Source organism: Nomascus leucogenys, chromosome 7b (genome assembly GCF_006542625.1).
Source record: "Nomascus leucogenys isolate Asia chromosome 7b, Asia_NLE_v1, whole genome shotgun sequence".
In the NCBI taxonomy this organism is placed as follows: Eukaryota; Metazoa; Chordata; class Mammalia; order Primates; family Hylobatidae; genus Nomascus; species Nomascus leucogenys.
Genome location: NC_044387.1, coordinates 79750608 through 79776876, shown reverse-complemented (window position 1 = coordinate 79776876; position 26269 = coordinate 79750608). Strand labels below are relative to the sequence as shown.

General features: G+C 37.2%; 1 protein-coding gene across 6 annotated transcripts in view; it reads right to left on the bottom strand.

The window, feature by feature from the left end:
• RAPGEF2 (Rap guanine nucleotide exchange factor 2) overlaps nt 1-26269 on the bottom strand; it is a 257003-nt gene that overhangs the window by 159545 nt on the left and 71189 nt on the right. For 5 of the 6 annotated variants that reach the window (XM_012508235.2, XM_030816277.1, XM_030816279.1 and 2 more), the window contains exons 2-3: nt 13198-13268; nt 6681-6737 (exon numbers count right to left, since the gene is read on the bottom strand). In XM_012508235.2, the coding sequence (XP_012363689.2) occupies nt 6681-6737; nt 13198-13268 (128 nt within the window). Of the gene's footprint in view, nt 1-5083; nt 6738-13197; nt 13269-26269 lie in introns of those variants that run through there. The other variant, XM_030816280.1, reaches the window with a different exon arrangement.

Genomic DNA, 26269 nt, shown 5'->3' with positions numbered 1-26269 from the left:
AACCTATTCCTCACCTGGAGTCACCTGGGTCTCAGAAAAATTAAAGGTAGCTTATACACACCCAGAGATAGCGTCAAATTCGAAGCTAAATCTGCCTAACTTCACTATAGGAGTCCCAACAGCAAGAAACTGCAACAACACTGCAAAACACTTGACAGCACCACTACCCCTCACATCAGAAAGGATATAAAAAGCAAGCTGTATTTTTCTCCTATACCTTACCCTAAACAGGTTTTTATTCACTAAGCAGTTTCACAGAAAATTGATACAAAGAATCCAACACCTGATGATGTGTAATCAGCCATTTTATTAGGAAGTGAGACCATAATGAAGGTCTTTACAGATCAAAGGAGTTCCTTCTTTTGAATAGAGAATTGAAAAAAAATAACCATCGGGAACAGACTAAATGCAAATTTCCATGGTAGGCATGAGAAGGCAAACTTGAAACATAAACCTAACCTAATCCCTACCCTCGTGAAGATTACGGTTTAATTGTATTTTTAACAATGTTTTTATTTAAATACTCTTCAACATAAAAATAAAACATTTTCATTTTAAAATAGTAATATAAAAATATCATTGTCAAGAAGCCTTAAAGGATCTCCATATGTACATAAAACAGTCCTTTGTAAGTATCTGTGTGGGCATGGGTGTGCATGTGCTTGAATTCTCATACTTACATACAGGCGAGGTGGTTGAGCACCCGTGTCCTACAATTCCATGCAAAAGCTAAGTCTTTAAAGATGCCATTTTTTTCAAACAAATTAAAACCCTTGGTTTCACTTTTTTTTTTTTTTTTTTGTGAGACAGGGTCTCAGTCGCCCAGGTGTGATCTCAGCTCACTGCAAACCCTGCTGCTAGGGCTCAGGCAATTCTCGTGGCTCAGCCTCCCAAGCAGCTGGGATTACAGGCTCATGCCACCACGCCAGGCTAATTTTTGTATTTTTAGTAGAGACGGGGTTTCGCCATGTTGCCCAGGCTGGTCTCGAACTCCTGGCCTCAAGTGATCCACCTGCCTCGGCCTCCCAAAGTGCTGGGATTACAGGTGTGAGCCACTGCATCCAGCCACCATTTTCTTTAGGTACACACATAAGCATAATAAAATTAGGACAGAAAAATACTTCAAAATGGTGGTTACATCTTGCTGGGTAAAAAGAGAAGAGGTCAGGTGCAGTGGCTCACGCCTGTAATCCCAGCACTTTGGGAGGCCAAGGTGGGTGGATCACTTGAGGTCAGGAGTTCGAGACCAGCCTGGCCAATATGGTAAAACCCCAGCTCTACTAAAACTACAAAAATTAGCTGGGTGTGGTGGCACATGCCTGTAATCCCAGCTACTTGGGAGGCTGAGGCACGAGAATGGCTTAAACCAGCGAGGTGGAGGTTGCAGTGAGCTGCACAGTGAGTGCCACTGCACTCCAGCCTGGGTAACAGAGCTAGACTGTCTCAAGAAAAAAACAGTAAGAAGAAAGAAAGAAAAAGAGAGAGAGAAAGAGAAAGAGAGAGGAAGAGAGGAAGGAAGGAAGGAAGCAAGGAGGGAGGGAGGAAGGAAAGAAAGAAGGAAGGAAGGAAGGAGGGAAGCAAGGAAGGAAGGAAGGAAAGAAAAAGAAAGAGAGAGAGAGAGAAAGAGAAAGAAAGAAAGAAAGAAAGAAAGAAAGAAAGAAAGAAAGAAAGAAAGAAAGAAAGAAAGAAAGAAAGAAAGAAAGAAAAGAAAAGAAAAGAAAGAAAGAAAGAATCGCAGTATTTTGCTTCCTGGGGTAGGGGGCTATAAAAATGATCTAAGTAGTAGATTAGTGCTTTTGTAATAATTTTAAAACAATTTACTATGATGTAAAGTAAAATAAAATCTTGGTCACATCAGGAAGGAAAAAAATAGTGTAATAATTGGATATGAGTAAGAGAGGCAAAGGAGAAACTTCAGGATGGAAGGCATCGTGGCACACTTAGGGTCAGGCTTACGGTCTCAGAAACGCAGCAGGAAGAAGAGGCTGAAGATACAAACGAGAACAGAAATAACTCCGTCATACAGGCAAAACGACATCCCTTCCTCCTAGAGACAGGAGTGGGACAAGAGGTAAATGCAGATACAGATAAATTAGGGTGTTTGAGACCAGAAAGCAAACTAGAGGCAGAGTTACCTGGAGGAGATGTGAGAGAAAAGAAAGGGGACTGCGATGGATGAGCAGCCTCACAGAGCAGTGGGAATAGCTGCTGTGAAAACAGAAAGCCAAGTCAACAACTGCAAAGACTGCTAAAAGCAACAAGAGCTCAGCTAAGCCTTGCAGTTCTAAATTGCACATTTACAGACTTAAATGAAAATGCTTTAAAAGACCCAATAGGCCTCAATGTAGCTCTTTTATGGAGAACAATTTCCTCTCCTGGAATAGAGAGAGATAAACCCCTTACAAAGTGCTATGAAAACTCTTTTGGAAACCAAAGCAGTCAGTCACATGTATGTGGAAAACAGGCAATGAGGTGCACAGTTACACTTACTTATAGTGTGTGTGTGTGTGTGTGTGTGTGTGTGTGTGTACACTTAAACTTTTGCAATGGTTGAATTTCTGACCCAAAGGTTTTGAGCACGTTAAATGTAATTATATATTAAACGGTATTTCCGTTTCACTTCACTATTTGTGAAGATGGCTGGCCATTAAGAAAAAACTAAAGCAGATCAGTTTCCATGGTGTACTATGAGACAGCCCCACGTTCAAAGAATTTTTCCAGAGAACAAATTCCCAACTTCTTATTGGCAATATGCTGCAACTTTTACTATGATTTATCCAGTGTTTTTACATATATGTTTCTCACTTAAGATTAAATTGTTAAATAAAAACAAATATAAGTTAAGGTCCCTCTGGTGAGGAATTCATATTATCCGCCTCAGTATTCCCACAAAACAGCACAATACCTAACAGGGTAGATAATAAAGGCAAGGAAGGCAGAAATTACCTGATAGGCTTTTCCATTCTGTAAAGTTGAGCTAATTTTCTCTAACTTTCTAATGCAAACCAATACAATTTGATTCCAAATGGGCAACTCTAAATTTTAAAAATGCAGTCTTTTCAAATCACAATGTTCCCCCAACTCAATACAATTTAAAATGGCGTTTTTGTCATCTTGGTCATTCATGTTAAAACAGTAACACCATCAGAGCTAGAGCATCACTATCGTAATTCCTTCCTGACAAACATTTAAAGCAACTAAAAAATTGGAAGACCAAAATGTCAATTATCAAACAGTGATGAGAATGACAATGATGCTGGCACTAACGTGCTTGTGGACTTATTCTGAACATGCTGCTCTAAACACTCTGTACAGGTTACTGTATCTCATCCTCACGCCAACCCTGATGGGTTGGAACTATTATTATCGGTTCCACATTATAGGTGAGAAAAACGAGGTACAGGGGTGGATCAAAAGAGTATTATATTTACCTGGCAAAATTATTGAAACCATAGACTTAGAAGGCACCAGCACATAAACATAATAAAATGACCACTCTACTCATCTCTTGGTCATAAAACCAAAGTGTGAAAGCCTTTGATATTTCTGACTACACTGTGTTCTTCAAGCTCAAGGAAGAACAAGAACAAACAAGTCATTTCCCCAAAAGGTAATAACAACAGGTCCGAAAAAGAGGAGTACTATTATTAAGTTTATCACAAATTTATATATATATACACAAATACAATAATTTTTAATTTTCAAAACCGAACTCACACAAATTGTTAAGAGCAGAAACATGTCTAAGGATCACGGAAGAAAATAATTCAACTACAATTCATCACAAGATTGGCCAAACGCTAGAAATCTGATTATGTGAATTTACAATTAGTCTTTGAATTTTGGGTCTTATGAAATCATGATTTCATATCCAAAGACTTTTCATCACTTACTAACACTGTTGCCTACTTCTAACTAGTCAAATATGGGCAGGTGCTACAATCAACTCTACAGAGTGGAATGCATTCAAATTTAAGATTACCTAAAATATGGCTTTGCATTATCAACACGGCTCACATGCACTGTCCAAACCTCTAAGCCTACTTAAAAAAAAAAAAAAAAAGGTATGTTTGAAGACACTGTAATCTACCTTCGATTTAAATAAGTAATCAATAACAATTGTTAGGCAGTCATAATGTAGCATGAGCTGCTGGTGGGTTTCAGTTGTCACTTTAGGAGAAACAGGTTGGGGCAGGGAGAGAGTGTGTGTCTACCCCAGCACGTACACAAGCATAATTTTATGGTGACAAGGCATGAAAAGCACCAGAAAATGCTGGTGACTAGGATAAGAGCTATGGCTGCAGAATCACAATGTCTGGGCTCAAATCTTTGTCCCACGGTAGGCAGTGGGAGCTTGGGCAAGGTCTTTATCGTCTCAAAGCTTCAGTTTGTCCAGCTGGGATAATGATAACAAGTACCTCAAAAGATACCCACGAAGAATAAGTAAATGAATGCATATAAATCACTTATTAGAGGACATGGGACATAGGAAGTGCTTGTTAAATGTCGGCTATCACACCTCATCATCATTGATACTATCCAAACCATGTTTCAGAGGAAGACAAAATATTAGAAAGTTGATGCTTACTGCCACTAGACTGCTTTGATAAATGCCAATAATAGAATTCAAATATCTCTATCCCTGTTATTTGTATACTCATTCCACTGATAACTTTTTATTGCTCCCAAAATAACACTTTATTAACATCTTCATTTCTTCTGGAATAAGTATGTTAAGAGCACTTGCCTCTTGTTAATTTTCTCATTATCAAATATGTCTTGATTACTTACGACTCCATATTTAGTGTAGGTTCTTTTAAGCTTGAGATGGATATTTATGATTGTCTGCTGAACAGGTCCTAGATGTCATAGTTTCATATGTTGCAACCTCAGAATCATCCTAGATTCTATCTACCTGTATCCTTCTAAAATCCATCATCCCTGACTCCTCCATTCCCTCAGTCTTTGCCTCAGTTCAAGTACTTACCACCTCAGATGGCTGTAACTGTCTCCTTACTGATCTCTTTGTCCAGACACTCAATCTAACTCACCCTTCATATTTTCATACAACCACAGGTATTACCTTTGAGGGAACAGGTAGACAGGGAGTGTTGGGAGACATGTGATCACATCATTTTGCTGCATGAAAACCAGCCTCCAAGCTACTATTAAGAGAGGCTTAAAGAAAATCAACAATCACAATGAATAAACTTTAGATTTTGATTCAAATAAGCTGTAAAAAAAAAATTGAGACAAAAACTTTGAATATTTTCATGATATTAAAGAGTTATTTTTAAAGACTTGATAATCTTGTGTTTAAGGTTTTTTATAGTCACTATCTTTTAGAGATACGTATCATAATAATTATGGATGAACTGTGCTGTCTGGGATTTACTTCAAAATCATCCAGTTGGAGCTGGAAGGGGAGATTAAGAAATGAAAACACAATTGGCCATGGGTTTGCCATGTTGGGCAATGAGTATTTGGGGGTCTGTGATACCACTGTGTCAAATATTGTGTCTGTAATTTTCCATAACATGTTATTTAGGAGGGAAAAACATCTCCTGAAGAACCCAGGACCTGAACTGCCTGAAGGATCCAGGTCGTTTTCTGAACAACACGTTTTTGACCAAGTATGACTGTAGACTGCGTCTTCTCTTGACTTACCACCCTGACCCACACCACAGGCCAGTCACACTAAGCTTGCCATGATGTTCAAAACATCAGGCCGGGCCCCATCACCTCTCTGCGTCCCAGCACATACTGTTCCTTCTGCCTAAGAAGTCTCTGCAGCCTCCTGGACACACCTTTGAGACCTGGTTCCACAGCCCCTTTGCTGAGGCTCTCCTCATTTCCTTCAGGCGCTCCCTCCACCCTTGGAACATAGCTACATTCCCACAATTATTTTGCTTTGTTTGTTTCTGTTGTTGTTGTTTTCCTTGTATTCTATTTCTACCTCCCTCAACAGACTATGAGCTCCTTAACGGCAGAAGCTGGGACTTATTTATTTGAATAAATATCCCCTATAATAAGTCTAGAAGGTAGTAATTTTTAAATAAGTGCTTTGAAAACCAGTCAACAGAACAACACTCATGGCAAACATTACTTAAACAAAATGTCTAGTAAATCATAATTTATGTTAATATGCCAATATTTATCTACTATATATTCTTTATATAGTAGATAAGATATATAAGGCTGTCTTTTCTTAAGCAATATGTTGCACATCTTGAAAGGAATATTAATATTATCTAAAGATGAAATTATACCCAAAGACATGGGGGCGGCTTATTTTCCTGTTTCTGAAAGAAGTATAAACTAAAATACCGCCTTTATGCTATCTTCACATTGCATCTGGTGTGGCTGTGGGAATATGTTTTGTTCCGTTAGAAAAACTGTATACTATTTCTTATTTCATAATAAAAATGTCAAATACTCTACAATATGAAATAGTATCTTTGACCCACATGTGAGATACAAATATAGACACAAATGTGAACTTATGAGGAAAGAACTGTAAACTTTTATTTTATGACAGGAAACAGATAAAATGTTTCCCATTTCTCAACTAAGAAAAATAAGTTAGTGCTGACTTAGCCAGCTGTTACTAATATTTGATACTTTAAGAAAATTTAGTCACTGGATTAGATACATTGTACAAACAAAAAGGAAACACCTACTAGTATAAAACTTCATTTGCTTCGTGTCTCTCATATCTCACAGTTTCACACATTAACCTGTAAAAGAGATAAAAACATGAGTTCAACATCTGTCACTAAAAAACAGACTGGTATTTTAAACCCTTAAATGAGACATATAGTCTAGAAAGTTGATTATTTTATATGGTTTGTCACAATCATTTATTAGCCTCAAGATGAATATTTTTAATACCTGGGATAACAAAATTACATTACATTAAATCTGGTAAAAGTATGCTAGAAAAGAAAATATCTAATAAGATGTCAACTTCACCATGTTTATTTTATGGGGGAGAACATTGTGTATATTTTCTATTTTGTAAATAGCATGTGGACAAATTAATGTTCCCCAAGATAAATAAAAACTGAGAAGGAACCTAAAAGTTTAAAAGGAAAACCTATTGATTTTAAAGGTGATAACATCATTCACGGCTCAACAAGAATGTTACTCAACAGTATGGAATTTCAGATAAAAGTAGGCTCTAAGGCTCTAATTAACTTGATATTTTTATGACCACTGACTAACTGGAGGCTTTAGAACTTTAAAGATTTGTTACTTCAGCTAATTCATCCCAGAGTTTTTGAAAAAATCACGAAATTATAAAAATTATGAAAAACATGAATACTTTTTAAATATTCAAAATTACCCTGAGAATAGCATCTTCAAGAAGCATCCTATTATATTAAGTCAATTACATTTTTCCCAAAATACAGAAATGCAAATCAGAGAATTACTATTCCATCTTATGAAGGAACGAGAAATAGAAAAAGCTGGCTATTAAAAGTGTTTATTTCAACAGCACCTCCATTTTGGTCAATTGGGCTACCATTCTCCAACCTGTGAAACACTAGAATCAACCCACATCCATCTTTCTTTCCTTGGTTTGCTAAATCAAAGAAACAGCTCTCTTGGGTACTTTTTTCCTTGTTCTTCGCATTCCCACCACCGTACTTTAGAGGTCCTTAACCTCAATCCCTTCCTGGAAACATTGCAGCTGATTCTCACTTGACTCCAGGAGGCAGCAGTGAGTCTTGAACACATCTTATTAAGCATACATTCCTCTTAAATGGGTTGAATAAGAATTTTTCATAGGAAAAGATGATAGCCAAAAGCGTTAAGTCTAAAAATATCTGGTCTTAAATTAGATAATGGGCTCTGCCTTGTTTCCTGTTGGAATAGAAGGGTTCTTGCCTCTGCCTCTTTACTTCCACCCCAAATCTCATTTCTGCTTCCACGAAGACCCTGCACTCCTGTGTAAGACCCTGTGCTCCTGCAAGCTTACCCCCTTCTCCATGTTCCTCTCTACTAAATCACGTCCACTAATATGTAAACATAACTCAAGATGTCACCTATCGTGTGGGCGGAACTCCTCTCTTGACCTCACATCTCCTTCTAGCTATTATCTATATTTTGGTTTTTTCCCATCACAGAAAATCTTTTAGAGTTGTCTATATTATTATTATTATTATTATTATTTTGAGATGGAGTCTCACTCTGTCACCAGGCTGGAGTGCCACGGCACGATCTTGGCTCACTGCAACCTCTGCCTCCCGGGTTCAAGTGATTCTCCTGCCTCAGCCTCCCAAGTAGCTGGGACTATCGTCACGCACCACCACAGCTAATTTTTGTACTTTTAGTAGAGACAGGGTTTCTCCAAGTTGGCCAGTATGGTCTCGATCTCTTGACCTCGTGATCCACCCATCTCGGCTTCCCAAAGTGCTGGGATTACAGGCATGAGCCACTGCACCCAGACTGAGTTGTCTACATATTCTATCTCCATTTTCTCACCCCTTTCCCCACTCCTCCGTCATTTGGTCCCTGAAACTCCAAAGAAAAAGCTCTAAAAATAATCAGCATCCACCTTGTTATCGGAATCCTACCTGTCCTTAGCAACTCCACTACTCTGCAGTATTTGATTACTCCTTTTTTCCTTACAGCATTATCTCTTTTCAGCTACCTGTCCTTGGTCTTCTGCTTTTCCAGCTTAACTTACTAGTCATTTTTTTTTCTGTCTCTTTTGGATGCTCCCCGACTTCATCCTCTACCTGACTTCTAAATGTTATCATCTCCAGTATCCTGTCCTTATCCCTCTTCTCTAAGCTCCAGTAATCTCACCCAGTTCATGATTTTAATCTATACACTGATGACTTCCAAAGCAATGCCCCAGATCTAATCTCTCATCACGGCAGCCACTCATCTAAATGCCTACTCAGTGCTGCCACTTGAATATGTAACAGCCACCTCATGCTTACAATATCCAAGACAGAAAATTTCTCCTCCAAAATATGCTTTCCCAGAATTAGTACCCATATCAGGTTTGGCTGTATCTCCACCCAAATCTTATCTTGAATTGCAGTTCCCATAATCCCCACATGTCATGGGAGGGATCAGTGGCGATAACTGAATTATGGGGCTGGTTCCCCCAGTCCTGTTCTGGTGTTAGTGAGTTCTTAAAAGATCTGATGGTTTTATAAGGCGCTTCCCCCTTCGCTGGACACTCATTCTTCTCTCTCCTGCCACTTGTGAAAAAAGATGTGTTTGCTTCCCCTTCTGCCATGATTGTAAGTTTTCTGAGGCCTCCCCAGCCATGCGTAACTGTGTGTCAATTAAACTTCTTTCCTTTATAAATTACTCAGTCTCGGGTATGGCCTTATAGCAGAGAACAGACTAATACAGTAACAACCTTAGGGTCATCATTCCTGTTCTCTCTTTTCTTCACATACATCTTTCTGCCATCACCTGTTTCCAAAATACATCCTCCAGAACTGACCAAATTCACCATCTCCTCTGTTAAATCTAGCATGAGCTATCATTATCCCACCATTATCCCTTACCAAGACCACAAGTACAGAGACTTCTGCTTCCACCTTTACATGCCTATCGTCCATTCCCCACAAGGCCGCACAAAGCTTCCGGAGAGATCTTTCCAAACACTAAGTCAGATGATCTCACATCTCCACTCTTAATCTCCACAACCTCTAAAAGAAAATCCAAACTCCTATGCTATTTGCTATACTTCTATACTATGTTATATTTTACTTGCTTACTGTGCCTTACTATACCGTGGACCCTGCTTTCCCCTGCACCAAGTCTGTGCCCATGACAGAGCATCTGGGGCACCTTTACACTGAAGAAATCTTTGCAGGCTGTCCTGACTCTAATGTCACCCCTCCTTTTGACTCCAAAAGCCAGAGCTGCCCAGCACCCATCCTTATCATGTCCAACATACTAAATAAAGTAACATTAATCCAAATCTCAATCTTTTCTGCTCCACTAGGAACCTCAGTTCCGTGATGTCAGGGGTTTGATTTATTTCAATGCAGTATCTCCAGAGCCTACATCAATATCAAGTACACAGTAAGTATACAATCAATCGATAACTGTTTATAAAATAAATTTAAACAGTGCTATCAGAAAGTCATGATAAAATCTCTTATATGAAAATGTCATAAATGGAGGAATCAAGTACCAAACTGCTTTTTGTCTTTAAACATTGTTAGGCAATGTTTTAGCAAAAGCATATTGACCTTCCCTGAGTTCCTAATGAGTATAATAACCATAATTCAGTTACTACTCGATGATCTAAAGGCCTATATAGTAACAATTACACTCATCCATGATGCTGCAGAAAACATGTATTATTATATTTCAGCAAGCTCTTGTTTCCAAAACTAAATAGCCCCAATTACTCTATTTTTTAAAACAGATTTTTGGTCTCTGCTCCCAATTACAGCATTCTTTTCCCCGCTGGCAAATATGCTGCTTCTTGTGTAAACTAAAGGGATAAAACATTAGAAAAATAGTTAAAATGATGAAGAAACATAGTTTTTAGTAAAGATTTGAAAAAACCTTTACACTGCACAGAGTGTGTGATCTTACAGCAACACAGTAATGTCTACTTTAACTGCTCTGTAACAACACAGGAAGCTTTCAAATAAATAAAAGCCACTTCCACTCCCCCACAGAACACAAATGTTGCTGCTCTACTGCCCAATACTTAACAGACTGAAAATCTTGATTATGAGCACTTTTTTCCTAAAATTGTAAAACTGTGTCATGTGGAAATCTTAACTGACTGCTCTCTATTATTCCCAGAGTATAAAATTAAAGGAAAATAATTTATCTAAAGGAGATACATTTTTCCCAGAAATTGTAGTATTATAAAGCAGTTTATCTAAGTTGTTGGGTTTATCTGTACCTCTATTTTTGTTATTATGCATGTGATATCCTGATCTTGTTCTAAAAAAGAACTTAAATTAGTTTAAGGTGATGTTTTCCATTAATGTGACTTCAACACAAACATAAGATAAACATCTTACAGGCCCCGCCTTGTAGGTTCATGCCAACACACACATCTGTGTAGGCTCCAAAATAGACATTCTAAGGTGTAAATAGACTCAACTATACCCTTGAACTTATTATTTATAACCAAAATTACTTCTGCAGCTGCAGAAAGCTGACAGTTCTGAAACTGGCTGATGGGTGTATGGAACTTCATTAGTATTTTTATAATTTTTCTTTTTTCCTTTTTTTTTTTTTTTGAGATGGAGTCTCACTCTGTTGCCCAGGCTGGAGGGCGGTGGCGCGACCTCTGCTCACTGCAACCTCTGCCTCCCAGGTTCAAGAGACTCTCCTACCTCAGCTTCCAGAGTAGCTGGGATTATAAGCGTTTGCCAACACGCCGTGCTAATTTTTGTATTTTTAGTAGAGATGGGGTTTCACCATGTTGGCCAGGCTCGTGTTGAACTCCTGACCTCAAGTGATCCACCCACCTCGGCCACCCAAAGAGCTGGGATTACAGGCATGAGCCACCATGCCCAGCCTATTTATACTTTTGTCATCCAGAACATTTCTCTAAGTATAAAAAATCCTTTTTCTATTGCATAGAATTCCTATTATCTAAATAAAATGCATTATATAATCAATATATCTAAATATTACATGTGTGGTTTTATGTGCACAGTGGGAATGTGACATTTGTATTTACATATTAATTAGTTGCATTTGCATTTATGAATTAACCGCATGCAATTAAATAATTGTTAGTACAATTTTTTCTTAGCAAAGTTGTCGTCACAAAATATAAAATGAAAGTTACACACTTTAAAAATTATTCTTGCTCTAATTTGAGCCATCTTCTAAAATCCCAGTGGTTTTGCCCTTTCTAATGAAACTTGACTTAATTTTTAAACACTTAATCTACAATCTACTTTAATTTAAATGATTTTCATTAAAAATTTAATTTTAGAAGTACTCAATCCTCTTGATATTCTTTTCAATTAACAACTAAATATGGAATTGACATGCTCACAAATTAATTAGTGTTGAAAGAGTAAAGGGGAAATATATGGAAAAAGCATTCCTTTCATAATTAAAACCTGCTGGCATCAGAAATAGCTAGACCTGGAAAAAATAAGACTTTCCCATTATGTCCCAGTTGGTGTTTATATATTATCCATCTTCCTAAGGTCCTTTATTTTATATTCCACTTAAGGTAAAATCATTTTTGTTCTTTAATATGAAGCCCAGATAAACATAAATACAGTTGCTGTATTACTGTACAACAGAAGTGATGAGATTTCTATATGGGCAGATCTCATAAAAACAAATATAGTATAAACTGTGTTTCTCTGAAAAAGGCAGTCTACTTAATGCAATAAAATACTCAAACAAAGATACAGAACATACTAAAATAATGGACCTAATAATTCTTTAAATGATTAATTTAAAAGGTTCTGGTTTCTAATATATCTGAATGCTAAGTAGTAGGTTTTTATTTGCCAAGATGGCAAATATTGCCCCTATTGATATATTCACCAAGTGGCATTTACTACTTTTGGTGAGAGGTGAGAGAGGAAGGGAGGGAAACGGAGGGGGATGGAGAGAGAGAGAGAAAAAAAAGAGGGGGAGGAGGAAAAAGAAAGAGACAGAGACAGACCCTGGGGTGGAAATGGAAGAATATAACTATGACAGATATGTCAAAATATTATTCTCTTATTGGATACAATTGAATTCAACTTTGGAAAAGTAAAACTTAATTAAGTATGTATTATTAGTGTAAGTTTAAGCTCCTTAGTATAGGACCTAGATGAAGCAGAGTTTTCATGAATAAGATTCCTTTAAGCCTACTTGTTGACTACAGTAAGTGATCTATAAAATTCTAGCATTCTAGGTAGGAGAAATAAGTCCTGGTGTTCTATAGCACTATAGGGTAATATCATTAACAACAATTTGTGGTGTATTTTCAAATAGCTCAAAGAGTGGATTTCAAATGCTATAACACAAAGAAATGATAAACGTTTGAAGTGATGGACATGCTATTAATCCCCATTTGATCACAACACATTGTATACATGTATTAAACTATCACAATGTACCCCACGAATATGTACAATTATTGTGTCAAGTAAGAATAAAAGTAAAAAATTAAAATGTTAAATTGTTACATGCTTCAAATTTTTACCATTCTATAATTAACTTAATATTAAAATGACATACCTAAGTTGATGCTCCCTCAAGTTTGATAAGGCTTCCATACCATGTAAATAGGAATATACTATTTCCAGATCCTGTTTCAAAGAAAAGAATAGAAATTATTAGACTTGCCAGGAAAAGGGGTTTCTAAAATAAGTCACTATCTACAAACCAAATTAAACTATGGATAGCTTTTTTTAAAATACATGTTTTCTTAAGACATTAAAAATAAACATTAAAAGCTCGGTTGTACAAATGTCATCCATTACAACTGCTTCTGGGATATGCACAAAACCTACTAAAATATAAAATAAAATTATTAACTTATAAAAATAAATTCCTCATAAATAGTTCTTTATCACCTGTTTCTGCCTTTTACATCAAAATATCAAGTACAAAGTTTTAATTTCACAGTATATTTGTCAATACCATAGTTAAATCAAATTATTTTCTTAGTCAATATAAAATGAATGCTTGTTATTTCCTGGCTACACTTAAAAATGGATATAAATTCAATTTTTTTCAATTCTTACCAAAATTACATCTTATATAGAAATATTTTCTTATATAGAAATACTTAAGTTTAAATATTTTCTTTTAAAAAAGGAAACATGCCTTGTTTTACCAGATCACATTGCAGTAAATAGGAAAAAAAAAAAGACTCAAAGTTATTTATGAAAGTTCAGAAGAAGTAAAAATTCAAAGTCCTGCTTATATTCATTTGTGACAAGCCAGAAAGGATTTAGTATTTTAAGACTCTAATATCTAGGAGTCCAGGATTACACATAGTTTCTGACATCAAGAATATGAGGGATATTTACTCCTCTCTTAAACCTTAGTCAAAATCTACAACAAATCTATTTTAAGAAATTTGTAAAATAATTCTCTCCTTTTCAAAGTGTTAACAGCTTTATTTACTGATGATTCACATACTATAAAATGTATCCTTTTAAAGTGAACAATTCAGTGGTTTTGTTGTACCATCTATCACCACTAATTTCAGAACATTTTCACCATCCCGAAAAAACAACTCCATACTCATTAGCAGTCATTCTCCATTCCCCCTTACTCTAAGCTCCTGACAACCACTAAACTACTTTCTGTTTCTATGAGTTTGCCTATTCTGGACATTTCGTGTAAATGACATCCCACAGTGGAATATATGATCTTTGGGGACAGCTTCCTTCACTTAGCACAATGTTTTCAAGGTTTATCCATGTTTTAGCATGTATCAGTACTTTCCTTTTTATTGCCAAATATTATTTCATTGTAGATATATACTACATTTCGTTTGCCCATTTATCAATTGATGGACATTTAGGATCTTCCCTCTTTTTGGCTATTATGAATAATGCTGCTATAAACTCAAGCATAAGTTTCTGTTTGAACACCATTTTGAATTCTCATGGGTATACACCTATAAGTGAAGCTGCTGGTTCACGTGATAACTCTATGTTTGACTCTTTAAGGACCTGCCAAACTGCTTTCCTAAGTCACTGCAACCATTTTATAATCCCACAGGCAACGTATGAGGATTGCAAGCTCTCTACATCCTTACCAACGCTTGTTATTGTCTCTCTTTTTATTTTAATCATCTTACTAAGTGTATAATAGTATTGACTTGCATTTCCCCAATGATTAAGGATGTTGAGCGTCTTTTCATGTGCTTTTTTGTCCATTTATGTAACTTCTTGGATAAGTGTCTATTCAAATTCTTTGTTCAAAGAAATGGGGAAAGGACTCCCTATTTAATAAATGGTGCTGGGGAAACTGGCTAGCCATATGTATAAAGCTAAAACTGGATCCCTTCCTTATACAAAATTTAATTCAAGATGGATTAAAGACTTACGTGTTAGACCTAAAACTATAAAAACCCTAGAAGAAAACCTAGGCAGTACCATTCAGGACATAGGCATGGGCAAGGACTTCATGGCTAAAACACCAAAAGCAATGGCAACAAAAGCCAAAATTGACAAATGGGATCTAATTAAACTAAAGAGCTTCTGCACAGCAAAAGAAACTGCCATCAGAGTGAACAGGCAACCTACAGAATGGGAGAAAATTTTCTGCAATCTACCCATCTGACAAAAGGCTAATATCCAGAATCTACAATGAACTTAAACAAATTTACAAGAAAAAAATCAAATAACCCCATTAAAAGTGGGCAAAGGATATGAACAGACACTTCTCAAAAGAAGACATTTATGCAGCCAACAGACACATGAAAAAATGCTCACCATCACTGGCCATCAGAGAAATGCAAATCAAAACCACAATGAGATACCATCTCACACCAGTTAGAATGGTGATCATTAAAAAGTCAGGAAACAACAGATGCTGGAGAGGATGTGGAGAAATAGGAACACTTTTACACTGTTGGTGGGACTCTAAACTAGCTCAACCATTGTGGAAGACAATGTGGCAATTCCTCAAGGATCTAGAATTAGAAATACCATTTGACCCAGACATCCCATTACTGGGTATATACCCAAAGGACTATAAATCATGCTGCTATAAAGACACATGCACACGTATGTTTATTGTGGCACCATTCACAATAACAAAGACTTGGAACCAACCCAAATGTCCATCAACGATAGACTGGATTAAGAAAATGTGGCACATATACACCATGGAATACTATGCAGCCATAAAAAAAGGATGAGTTCATGTCCTTTGTAGGGACACAGATGAAGCTGGAAACCATCATCATTCTCAGCAAACTAGCACAGGGACAGAAAACCAAACACCACACGTTCTCACTCACAGGTGGGAACTGAACAACGAGCACACTTGGACACAGGGTGGGGAACATCACACACCAGAGCCTGTCGTGGGGTCGGAGGAGGGGGGAGGGATAGCATTAGGAGATATACTTAATGTAAATGACAAGTTAACGGGTGCAGCATACCAACATGGCTCATGTATACATATGTAACAAACCTGCATGTTGTGCACATGTACCCTAGAACTTAAAGTATAATAAAAAAAATTCTTTGTTCATATTTTAATTGGTTTATCTGTCTTTTTATCATTAAATTATGAGCCCTTTATACATTCTGGATAGAAGGTCCTTGTTCAGATCTATAATTTGTAAATATCTTCTCCCATTCCATGGACCATCTTTTTTACTTCCTTGATGGTGTCCTTTGAAGCACAAAATTTTAATTTTGAAGTCCAATTTATTTTCTTTTGTTGCATGAGCTTTAAGAGTAATATTTAAGAAACCATTACCTAATCCAAGATCCCAATGATTTACTACTATGTTTTCTTCTAAAAGTTGTATGGTTTTAGCTCTTACATTGAGGTCTATGATCCATTTTAATTTTTGTATACAGTGTGAAGTAGGGGTCCAACATTATTTTCACATGTGCACATCAGTTGTCCTGGAACCCTCTGTTGAAAAGACTATTCTTTACCACATTGAACTGTAATGGTATGCTTACTGAAAAATCAATTGACCATAAATAAAAGGGTTTATTTCTGGACTGTCAATTCTATTCCACTAGTTTGTCTATCCTTATGCCTGTACCACGCTGTCTTGAGTAGGCAGCTTTGGTAGTTAAGTTTTGAAACTGTGAATTTTGAGTGTTCCAGCCTTGTTCTACCTTTCACAAGAGATTTTTCTGGCTCTGTTAGGTGCCTTGCATTTTCAATCTTAATTTTTTTGATTAGCTTGTCGGTATATGCAAACAAGCCAGTTGGGATTTTAGTAGGGTTGCACTGAATCTGCAGACCAATCTGAGTAGTGTTGCCATCTTAAAAATATTAAGTCTCCTGATCCATAACATGTGATGTCTATACATTTATTTAGGTCTTCTGTGATTTCTTTTAACATTGTTTTTGTCTTTTCAGCGTACAGACCATACTCTCTTGGTTAAATTTTAATCCTTTTAATTAAGAAAAAAAACTTTTTGTAGCCTGAGAACACTTACGAACAATTAGAACTGTGTGTGCAACTGAATCTTATATAAGGACACAGACAATAATTCACAGAATAACTAGATAAGGAATTAGAAACCTTTTAAAGAAAGTACTAAGGCCGGGCATGGTGGCTCACACCTGTAATCCCAGTATTTTGGGAAGCCGAGGTAGACAGACCATTTGAGGTTAGGAGTTCAAGACCAGCCTGGCCAACATGATGAAACCCCATCTCTACTGAAAATACAAAAATTCGCTGTGTGTTGTGGCATATGCCTGTAATCTCAGCTACTTGGGAAGCTAAGGCAGAAGAATCGCTTGAACCCAGGAGAAGGAGGTTGCAGTGAGCCGAGATTGTACCACTCCACTCCTGCCTGGGCAACAGAGTGAGACAGTGTCTCAAAAAAAAAAAAAAAAAGAAGAAGAAGAAAATACAATACGAGGAAGCTTTTCAGTCTAAAATATTTTAGACTATTTTAGTCCTTAAAACAATGTTATGGTATGTTAAGACATGATTTATAATTTTAAGTCATTCCAATTTAAAACTTATCAATATTAGGAACTTAAAATGTCACCGTCATATAGACAACTTTCAGATAAACTGATGGCCTCTCATTTTATCCATCTGTACTCTGATATTTCCAAGAAGCCTTTTAAAAGCTACTTAAAGACGGAAATGTAAAAATAGGTCCCATAAGTTCAATACCAATAAGCAAACTAAAACAAAATTGTTTCCTCTATCCAGTTAACAAAGTGTACATTCCTAAATCTAATAAACCCCTTCTTTAGAAAAGCAATCAGGCTCCAATCATAATGTTCTATTTGCATTCAAGGAAAGCCAATAAAAATGTCCTAATGAAACATTTATAATAAAAGATCCTTCTGGATAATCCTAAAGTTCACCATTCTAGTTTAAATATTATGAATTTGTATGTTACTTGAAGTTGTTAAATAGTACAGAATGACTGTATTCCCGGCGGGGCATGCTGGCTCACACCCGTAATCCCAGCACTCTGGGAGGCCGAGGCGGGTGGATGACCTGAGGTCAGGAGATCAAGATCATCCTGGCCAACATGGTGAAACCCCGTCTCTACTAAAAATACAAAAAAAATTAGCCAGGCGTGGTGATGCATGCCTGTAGTTCCACCTACTCAGGAGGCTGAGGCAGGGGAATCGCTTGAACCCGGGAGGCGGAGATTGCAGTAGGCTGAGATTGTGCCACTGCACTCCAGGCTGGCAACAGAGCGAGACTCCATCTCAAAAAAAAAAAACAAAACTGTCTTCCCATTTCTGAGGAGCTTATATTCTGACAATGTAAGACTAATATTAAAGTCTTACATTGTTTTCACTAAATTACCTGTCAACCTGTTATAATCTGCCCAAGGCCTAAAACTGATTTTATCTAAGCAAAAAGACTACTTGCATTCATTTAACCATCAAGCAAATAAATTCACACTGACCAAAAAAGTGTATCTGGAAAAGTATTAGAAAGACATAAAATTTTTAAAAGCTATTTCTGGAAAGGATGGAGAAATCTAAGAAACACAGTAGAAGCAAGAATTTGGAAGCCTCAAGACAGAATCAAAGAACAGCCTTAAGGCTTTAAAATAGAGCAAAAGGCCTTGAAATAATCTTTCTACTCCTTCAACTAACCCAAGAAAAATCAAAGATAAAAAGCTAGCTCACTGATCAAGTGGCACTTTATTAATCTGTTGCTTTTCAACATTACGGTGTTTCACAGTTGTATAAGGGCCACGCTCTTATACAAATTACGTCATACACATTATGTGTGTTAGTATGATATACATGGATTTAACAATTTTAAGTATGAATGTATACTTTGAATAATAACCATTATTTCTTTATCTTAATTATAACATACAAATTAAATAAGATTGTTGATTAGTTAATAAAAATGTAAAGAATGGAATATTATTACCTATAGTTCACTGACATAAGTCAACGAATCAGGAAGTTGTTACTGAGCCTGTATCATAAAACTGGGAAATAGACATTACACCTTAATGCATGAACAAACTTAAAAAGCAGTTTTTCTTTCTATATGTACCTGCATAAATAAAACATTCATATCTCATATAATCATGATTTTTAGGGGGTACTTTCAAATGTGTCATTATTCAAGCAGTATACAACCAGAAAACCCTGTGTAGTAACTGCTTCATTTTGTATTTTATATATCAAACCAGACTATAAACTTCTTAAATAAATTCAATTACATTCAGAGTTTCTTCTATTGCTCTTACAGTACATCATCCCACATGAAACTTGCTTTAAGCAGTCTGTGCCACAAGGAGCCTATAAACTAGGGGAAAAGACTACATTATTCTGCTATTATAGATGCAATTAGATGGCTTTACAGATAGACTCCATGTAAACTTGAGACTTCTTAGTTGTATTAACAGGAGTGGCAGGCAACACATAAGCAATGTTTCACTACGTAATATGAACTTGACCAACATGGATTTGGGTATGTAGGAAAAAACAGAGAAACTATGGCAAAGACATCAAGAAATCTCTGCTCTCAGACCCTGAAAAATGAAAGAAAGTTTACTAGAGATAAGCAAAAACATGCAAATCGAAGGAAGAAGCAATCTGTGTTTAAACTTTTCTTCAATCAGGAGGTCAGCAGCCAAATATTAGTTACCATAGATCGCATAAACAACAAAAAGCAAAAAGGAAGACAAGTTTTCTTATTCTTTCCTAAAAGCAAGCAGGACTAAGCAATGTCTTGAAATAGGCACACATTGCCTTTCATTTCTAATCTTCCTATCAACTTTTTCTACCTTCTCACCAGGTGTCGAGACCTCACATTACCCAAGCCCCATATCGGCTCACTATGCCCTGGTCTAAGAATTAAAGGCAGGCAATCTGAACACATTCAGTAGGAACCCTTAAAACTTGCACAAGAACTGTCTGTTGGCATTTGTACTTCCATAGTCCAAACAAATCTCTAAGTGGTATGAGATTTCAGGCAGCACAAGCAAGAGAAATGCAATCTACCAGGAGTGTAAGGGAGGAGATCTGGGGCATGAAAGGCCACTGCAAAACAATCCAGCTCTGCCCTGCCCAGGAGCTACCCCCACTCCTTTTCTGCCCGTAGTGGTCACTCCTATTTCTCCTCCTTCACTTCTCACACAGAAGTTTCAACCTTCATTTCCTCTTAGTTGTTGGCTTTTATTAAAATTATTAGTTGGCATGGAATTGCCTCTACCAGCAAAAACACAAAAAGGCAAGTGAGTAAGAATGGGGGTACTGAGAAGTCCCGCTCCTCAAACCAACCTGAAATGTGCAACCATCAGTGAAAACCAAATATGTAGCATCACAGAGCAAGACTTTTAAGATGCACAAAGAAATGTATGGCCTTCAGGGAGTTAACACTTTTAGATTCTTTTTTTCTCTATGCAAACAAGAAACATTCATAGAAGGAAATTTCAACCAACAACTATAGAAAAATAATGCTGGAGAGTTAAATTACCTAGAGTGTCTCAATTTCCATTTTGGTAAAAAAACTATGACACACAAACTGAAAAATTTCTAACCTTCCCAACTGCACTTCCCAAGACAAATGAAATTCACATGACTACTACTATTTTAAAGGACTCTGAAAAAAAAATGTAAGCTATTTTTCCCCCAAATTCTCTAGTCATTGAGCACAAACAGGAACATGTTGCTCTAAGCAGGAAGCAGCATTTTTTTAGAACAATAAGTCTTTCGTTTTACCCTAGGAAGGACATCCTTTTTTCAAAAATAGATGCTACTTGAAAGTAGACTGAAGTTATAAAACCACGGTAGCACAGTGGACAAAGATATTGACAAACCAATTGGAATAAAGCTTTCCCATGAAAAACACTCCCTTTTTTTGTCCCAAATGTAAACCAGATTCAAAACCCAAAAGCATCCTTTAAGTACTTTAGGAGAGTGATTGTTCACAACCTATCCAAAGTCAATCCTCTTGCTCAAAGTCTGTTAACATAATACACACTAGGTCAGGCATGGTGGCTCACACCTGTAATCCCAGCACTTTGGGAAGCCAAGGCAGGTGAACTGCCTGAGGTCAGGAGCTCAAGACCAGCCTGGCTAACATGGAGAAACCCCCGTCTCTACTAAAAATACGAAAACTAGCCGGGCGTGGTAGTGCGCACCTGTAAGCCCAGCTACTTGGGGGGCTGAGGCAGGAGAATCGCTTGAACCCAGGAGGTGGAGGTTGCAGTGAGCTAAAATCGCACGCCAGCACTCAAGCCTGGGTGACAGAGCAAAACTCCGTCTCGAAAAAAAAAAAAAAAACAAAAAAAAACAAAAAACATAATACATGCTAATGGGAAAGAAGTCAGAGGGAGAGTACCCCACATCCTAGGCTCTCTAATTTCTCCTTAGAGACTCATTCAGAATACATAACGGGCTTCATAGCAAACTTACAATTCATTTAAAACTAGCTTTTAATTTCATTTGTTTGCAGCATCAAGATCTCGTTAACAATGTACAGAATGTCTCAATATGATCTTTGGAGAACTGAGAGCAGATTACTATTTCTCCACCTCCTCTCCTGACTGCCTGCCCATACCATATGCTGGTGCAATCCCTCCTATCCTGTATAGACTCTTTGCTGCTTGTACACAACAAAAAATAATGGGGTGGGATGATTATGTTCCACTGCACCATGAGAAAAAAGACATATCTTTTTCCTTTAAAAGGGGTTTTGTTTCATATATGAAGCTACATATTTAACTGTATTTGGAACTGGATTGATTCCTTTAAAAAGCCTTTCTTAATGGTCAAGGAAACTGAGGCCAAGACTGTCATAATTAGCAGGCCTGTGGAGATTGAGGCCTAAGTGGTAAACGTCTATGGGCTTAAACATAAGGAGGAAGAGAAAGGAGCATCTTGCTTAAAGCGACACTGGTCACAGGACCAGCACTGTCCTGATGCCAACATATTCTTCCTTGTGGATCCATCAGAGAGAGGAACTTGGAAAGATAAAAATGAAATTTATCCTTTTGGGCAAAAGATCACTAGCAATGAATTAGAGAGTTATGTCTTGAACATTATTAATAAGGGGGTTAAAAGCTAGATTATACAATGCTCAAATTCACGTCTATACCCAAATGGTGGAGGGGCAGAAAGGGGGAAGTTCTGCAAGTTTCATTATGTTTATTGATACGGTATGGTTAAGTGGATATGCTATGGTTAAGTTGCAGGGTTTTATTTAGGAGATCTCAAATACTTCTACACTAAAACATACAAAAGAGCTATCCTAAGAAGGAGAGAGATGTAATAAAAGGAATACAAGCTTTGGAGTCAGATGGGGCAGAGTTCAAATCCTGATCCCCACCACTCCCTAGCTGTGTGACCCTGGGTTTGTTAGTGAGACCATATTTGCAAAAGATGGTGAATAATATCTATGCAACTAGGCTGTGTGGCTGAAATTACACATAGTTTCAGTACTGATAGTTTCATGGCAAAATCAGATCCTGGAAAAAAAGGTGATTGAGTTCATTGCCAGTGAGATCTGAATAAAAGCACAAGTAATCCTAAGAATATAAAATTTAAAATATTCCTGAGACACTTAACTATATATATCAGAATTTTTACAAATTAATGTATCCTTTTATGATGTGTCTGTATGCCAAAAAAAAAAAGTCAAATGAATTCTTATAATACTTATAAAGGGCCCCCTAAATTGTCTGTTTTATAAATCCAGATTTTTATATTAGGTTTAAAGAGAAGTATACCTGACATATATTTTATCGCATCTGTTATAAATATACTTTCCAAATGACATTGGTAAGAAATCTCATATCCTTAAGATTGAGAAAGAGGAGAATGGGGAAATTTTCCAATTTGAAAACAGCCACTTAATTTTTCCTCCAAGAAAGATTGGCTAGGAATATATTTAAGACTGGCAGAGCTGGACAACAAACTGTAAGTATTTTCCTCTCTAATGTAAGTTTACCTTCCATAGCTCAAGACTGTTTTACAACACTTAAAATGAAGTCGTTAAAAAAATTCTGCATGCATTCCATTAACATTTGGACCTACAGACTTTCTACCTTTAAAACATTCCTTATAATATTTACACTTCACTCTTAAAATTGTTTAAAGTTATAAGAGGTTTCCCACAAGTTTCAGGTCACATTGGAGTTACTGAAACTGACTTTGAAGACCTAATTTAATTTAGCACCATTCTTGGATATTTTTTCATCTGTGGATGGTATTAGAAAACAAATTAAAATTTTGTATATATTTTCTTTTTCTCTTTTTTTTTTTTTTTTTTTTTTTTTTTGAGACAGAGTCCCGCTCTTTCACCCAGGCTGGAGTGCAGTGGCGCAATCTCGGCTCGCTGCAGGCTCCGCCCCCGGGGTTCACGCCATTCTCCTGCCTCAGCCTCCCGAGTAGCTGGGACTAAAGGCGCCCGCCACCTAGCCCGGCTAATTTTTTGTATTTTAGTAGAGACGGGGTTTCACCGTGTTAGCCAGGATGGTCTCGATCTCCTGACCTCGTGGTCCACCCGCCTCAGCCTCCCAAAGTGCTGGGATTACAGGCGCGAGCCACCGCGCCCGGCCAATTTTGTATATATTTTCTTCTAAAATATATCCACACAACTGAAGTATCATTTGAAAAAAACCTGCTATATTGAAGTAATTCAATATAACACATCAGTAGCATATTGTCAGGTTAAACCTTTGTAACATTTTTTTTGCAGTATTTCCCAAAATACGCCCCACGGTACCTTGTCCTATACAACACTGTATAGCATGTATTTCTGCCAGGTTTACAAACTACATTAAAGTTCATGCAGGAGAGGGACTAATAACTTTACCCACGAATTTCCCAAACAAGGCTAATGCTGTCTTTGTTTGACGTGGGGGCGGAGGGTGCCTGTTACCTCCAGAGCACGTATCTGTTAACACTGTGTCAAGCACACCTAGTTCCAAGGCTCCCCACACTGGAATGAAACCCAAACACCAACAACCTCTTGCACCCTTTCCACATGATGACCAGCAGTCCCTGGGTCCAGCCTAACACAAAGTCCCTCCAAACACTCTTCCGTCCTCCTCTGTTCCAAGACCCCATTTAACACTGGCAATGAACACTTCCTTTCTGAGCCTCTAAAGTTCTTACCACCTTGACCATTCACATTAGGCCCTTCACATGTGCTCTATGTGGGCACTTTAATAGGTTTGTATTTTATGTCCTCAATCAGAGAAGCACCTTGAACAAAGACACTCATCTTCTCTTACATCTCTTTCTCAGCTCTGCATCTAGCAACGGACGGTGGATGTGCTGGGTGCAAAGAAAGAAAAGGGCAACATTCCTGCAGGGGTGGTGGTATGCACGATCTTAAGCACTCCCTGAGAACAGGGAGAGAAAGAAATGGAGGAAATGTGTTTTCAATCTGGGTGTTATACCTTCAGAAAACTCTTACCTATACAGGCTGAAACAATTCTGTAAATAACCACAAGGTGGCACACCGGACCAACCGTCCTTCCTAGAACCCAAAAGCAGTCGCCAGTCTTGCAAGTGATTCAACACAGACGTGGGGGTTTAAAGCATTCCTGAAGATCATCTTAAAGAATATGATGATTCCTTTCTCTTTGTGTCCCTGAAGAAAAGGGGCAGGAAGTCGGGAACAAGTCCATCAGCACTCCTATTAAAACTGTGTAACTTCTATCATCCTTAGCAGGGAAATGTTTATTTTAAAACAGCCTCCCCACATCTTTGTAAAGCACCAGAGCAAATAAAACAAAAATGTCAGATCACCAGCCTGCTGAGGAGCTTTGTGCATCCGAGTCACTCATACCCCAGAGTTACATCATCACATACTTTCGAACAATGTAAGAAAAAAAATCCATAGCAGAGTGTATGGTTTTCAAAAAAAAAAGTACTATTTTAGAGTTACAATAATTACTTTAACCCTAAATCATATGAAGGCAAAATACTGTTTCTGAACTTACTAATTTACACCCGAAAGAAAAACAATCTCCTAGGATTGTGATTTCATTCAAATTCATATCAAAGCCCAGGAAAACCTGATAATGACATTACTGGTCATTGCTGATAAGGCCCTCGTATATTTCTTTAGCCTCAGATTCCTAAACATTATAAGACACATGTACGGCTTAAACTTTATTAAGACACATGTATGGCTGAGTGCACCGATACACGTAATCCCCACAAATGGCTTGAGTCCAAGTTTGAAACCAACCTGGGAAACACAGTGAGACCCCATCTCTATAGAGAAAAAAGAAAACAAAATTAGCCAGGTATGGTGACACGCACCTGTGGTCCCAGCTACTGGAGAAGCTGAGGTAGGAGAATCACTTCAGCCCGGGAAGTTAAGCCTACAGTGTGCTGTTACTGTGCCAATGCACTCCATTCTGGGCAACAGAGCAAGACCCTATCTCCAAAAGGAAAAGACACATGTATGAAGAATTCTAGAAGTAAATTATAAAGACTCAGGTTATTCCCTGTTTGTCTAAAACTTCCTCAGGTTTATTTTCCAGAGGAAAAAAATAAGCAAATCAATCAAAAATAAAACTTCCTCAAGTGTTTTCCACTGAAAAAGGCATGCTTTTTTAAACTGAGTTTTTGAACAATTCCTAAACTTGAGACAAAGGTGATTAGTAATTACCTCATTAATTAGCCATAAAAATTACAAAACAGACTTGTAAATTACAACAAAACACTCTCTTATCCCATTCGTCTTCTAATTCAAGTTGGTGTCAGGGAGCCCCAGAGCAGTCAAGTGTCAAGGGACAAGAGTTGAAGAAGGTACAAAGTACTTCATAAATTTTAAGGGACAGATGAAGTATCATCTATAATCTGTATTCTCAAAGAGTTTATCTCTCATTGAAGAAAACACAAGGGTTAAATGATATAGTCACAACAGAAGTCACAAGGCAGTTTTTATAATTACTAACTGGGTGTTATGTTTAGCAACCTAAAATGCATACTATGCACCATGTTCATTGTCACGTCCCTGGGGAAAATGATCCTGTAAGCAAGTTTCACTTGTGAAGTTACAATTTTTCATTAGAAGAAGCAACAATTTAGTTTTCACCAAAAACTCATTTCGTTAACAAATAAGAAAAGAGAAAGTGTCCAAAATCAGTCTGCAATTTCTGTTTTCAAGAGTCAGTATAAATATTTCCCCTTC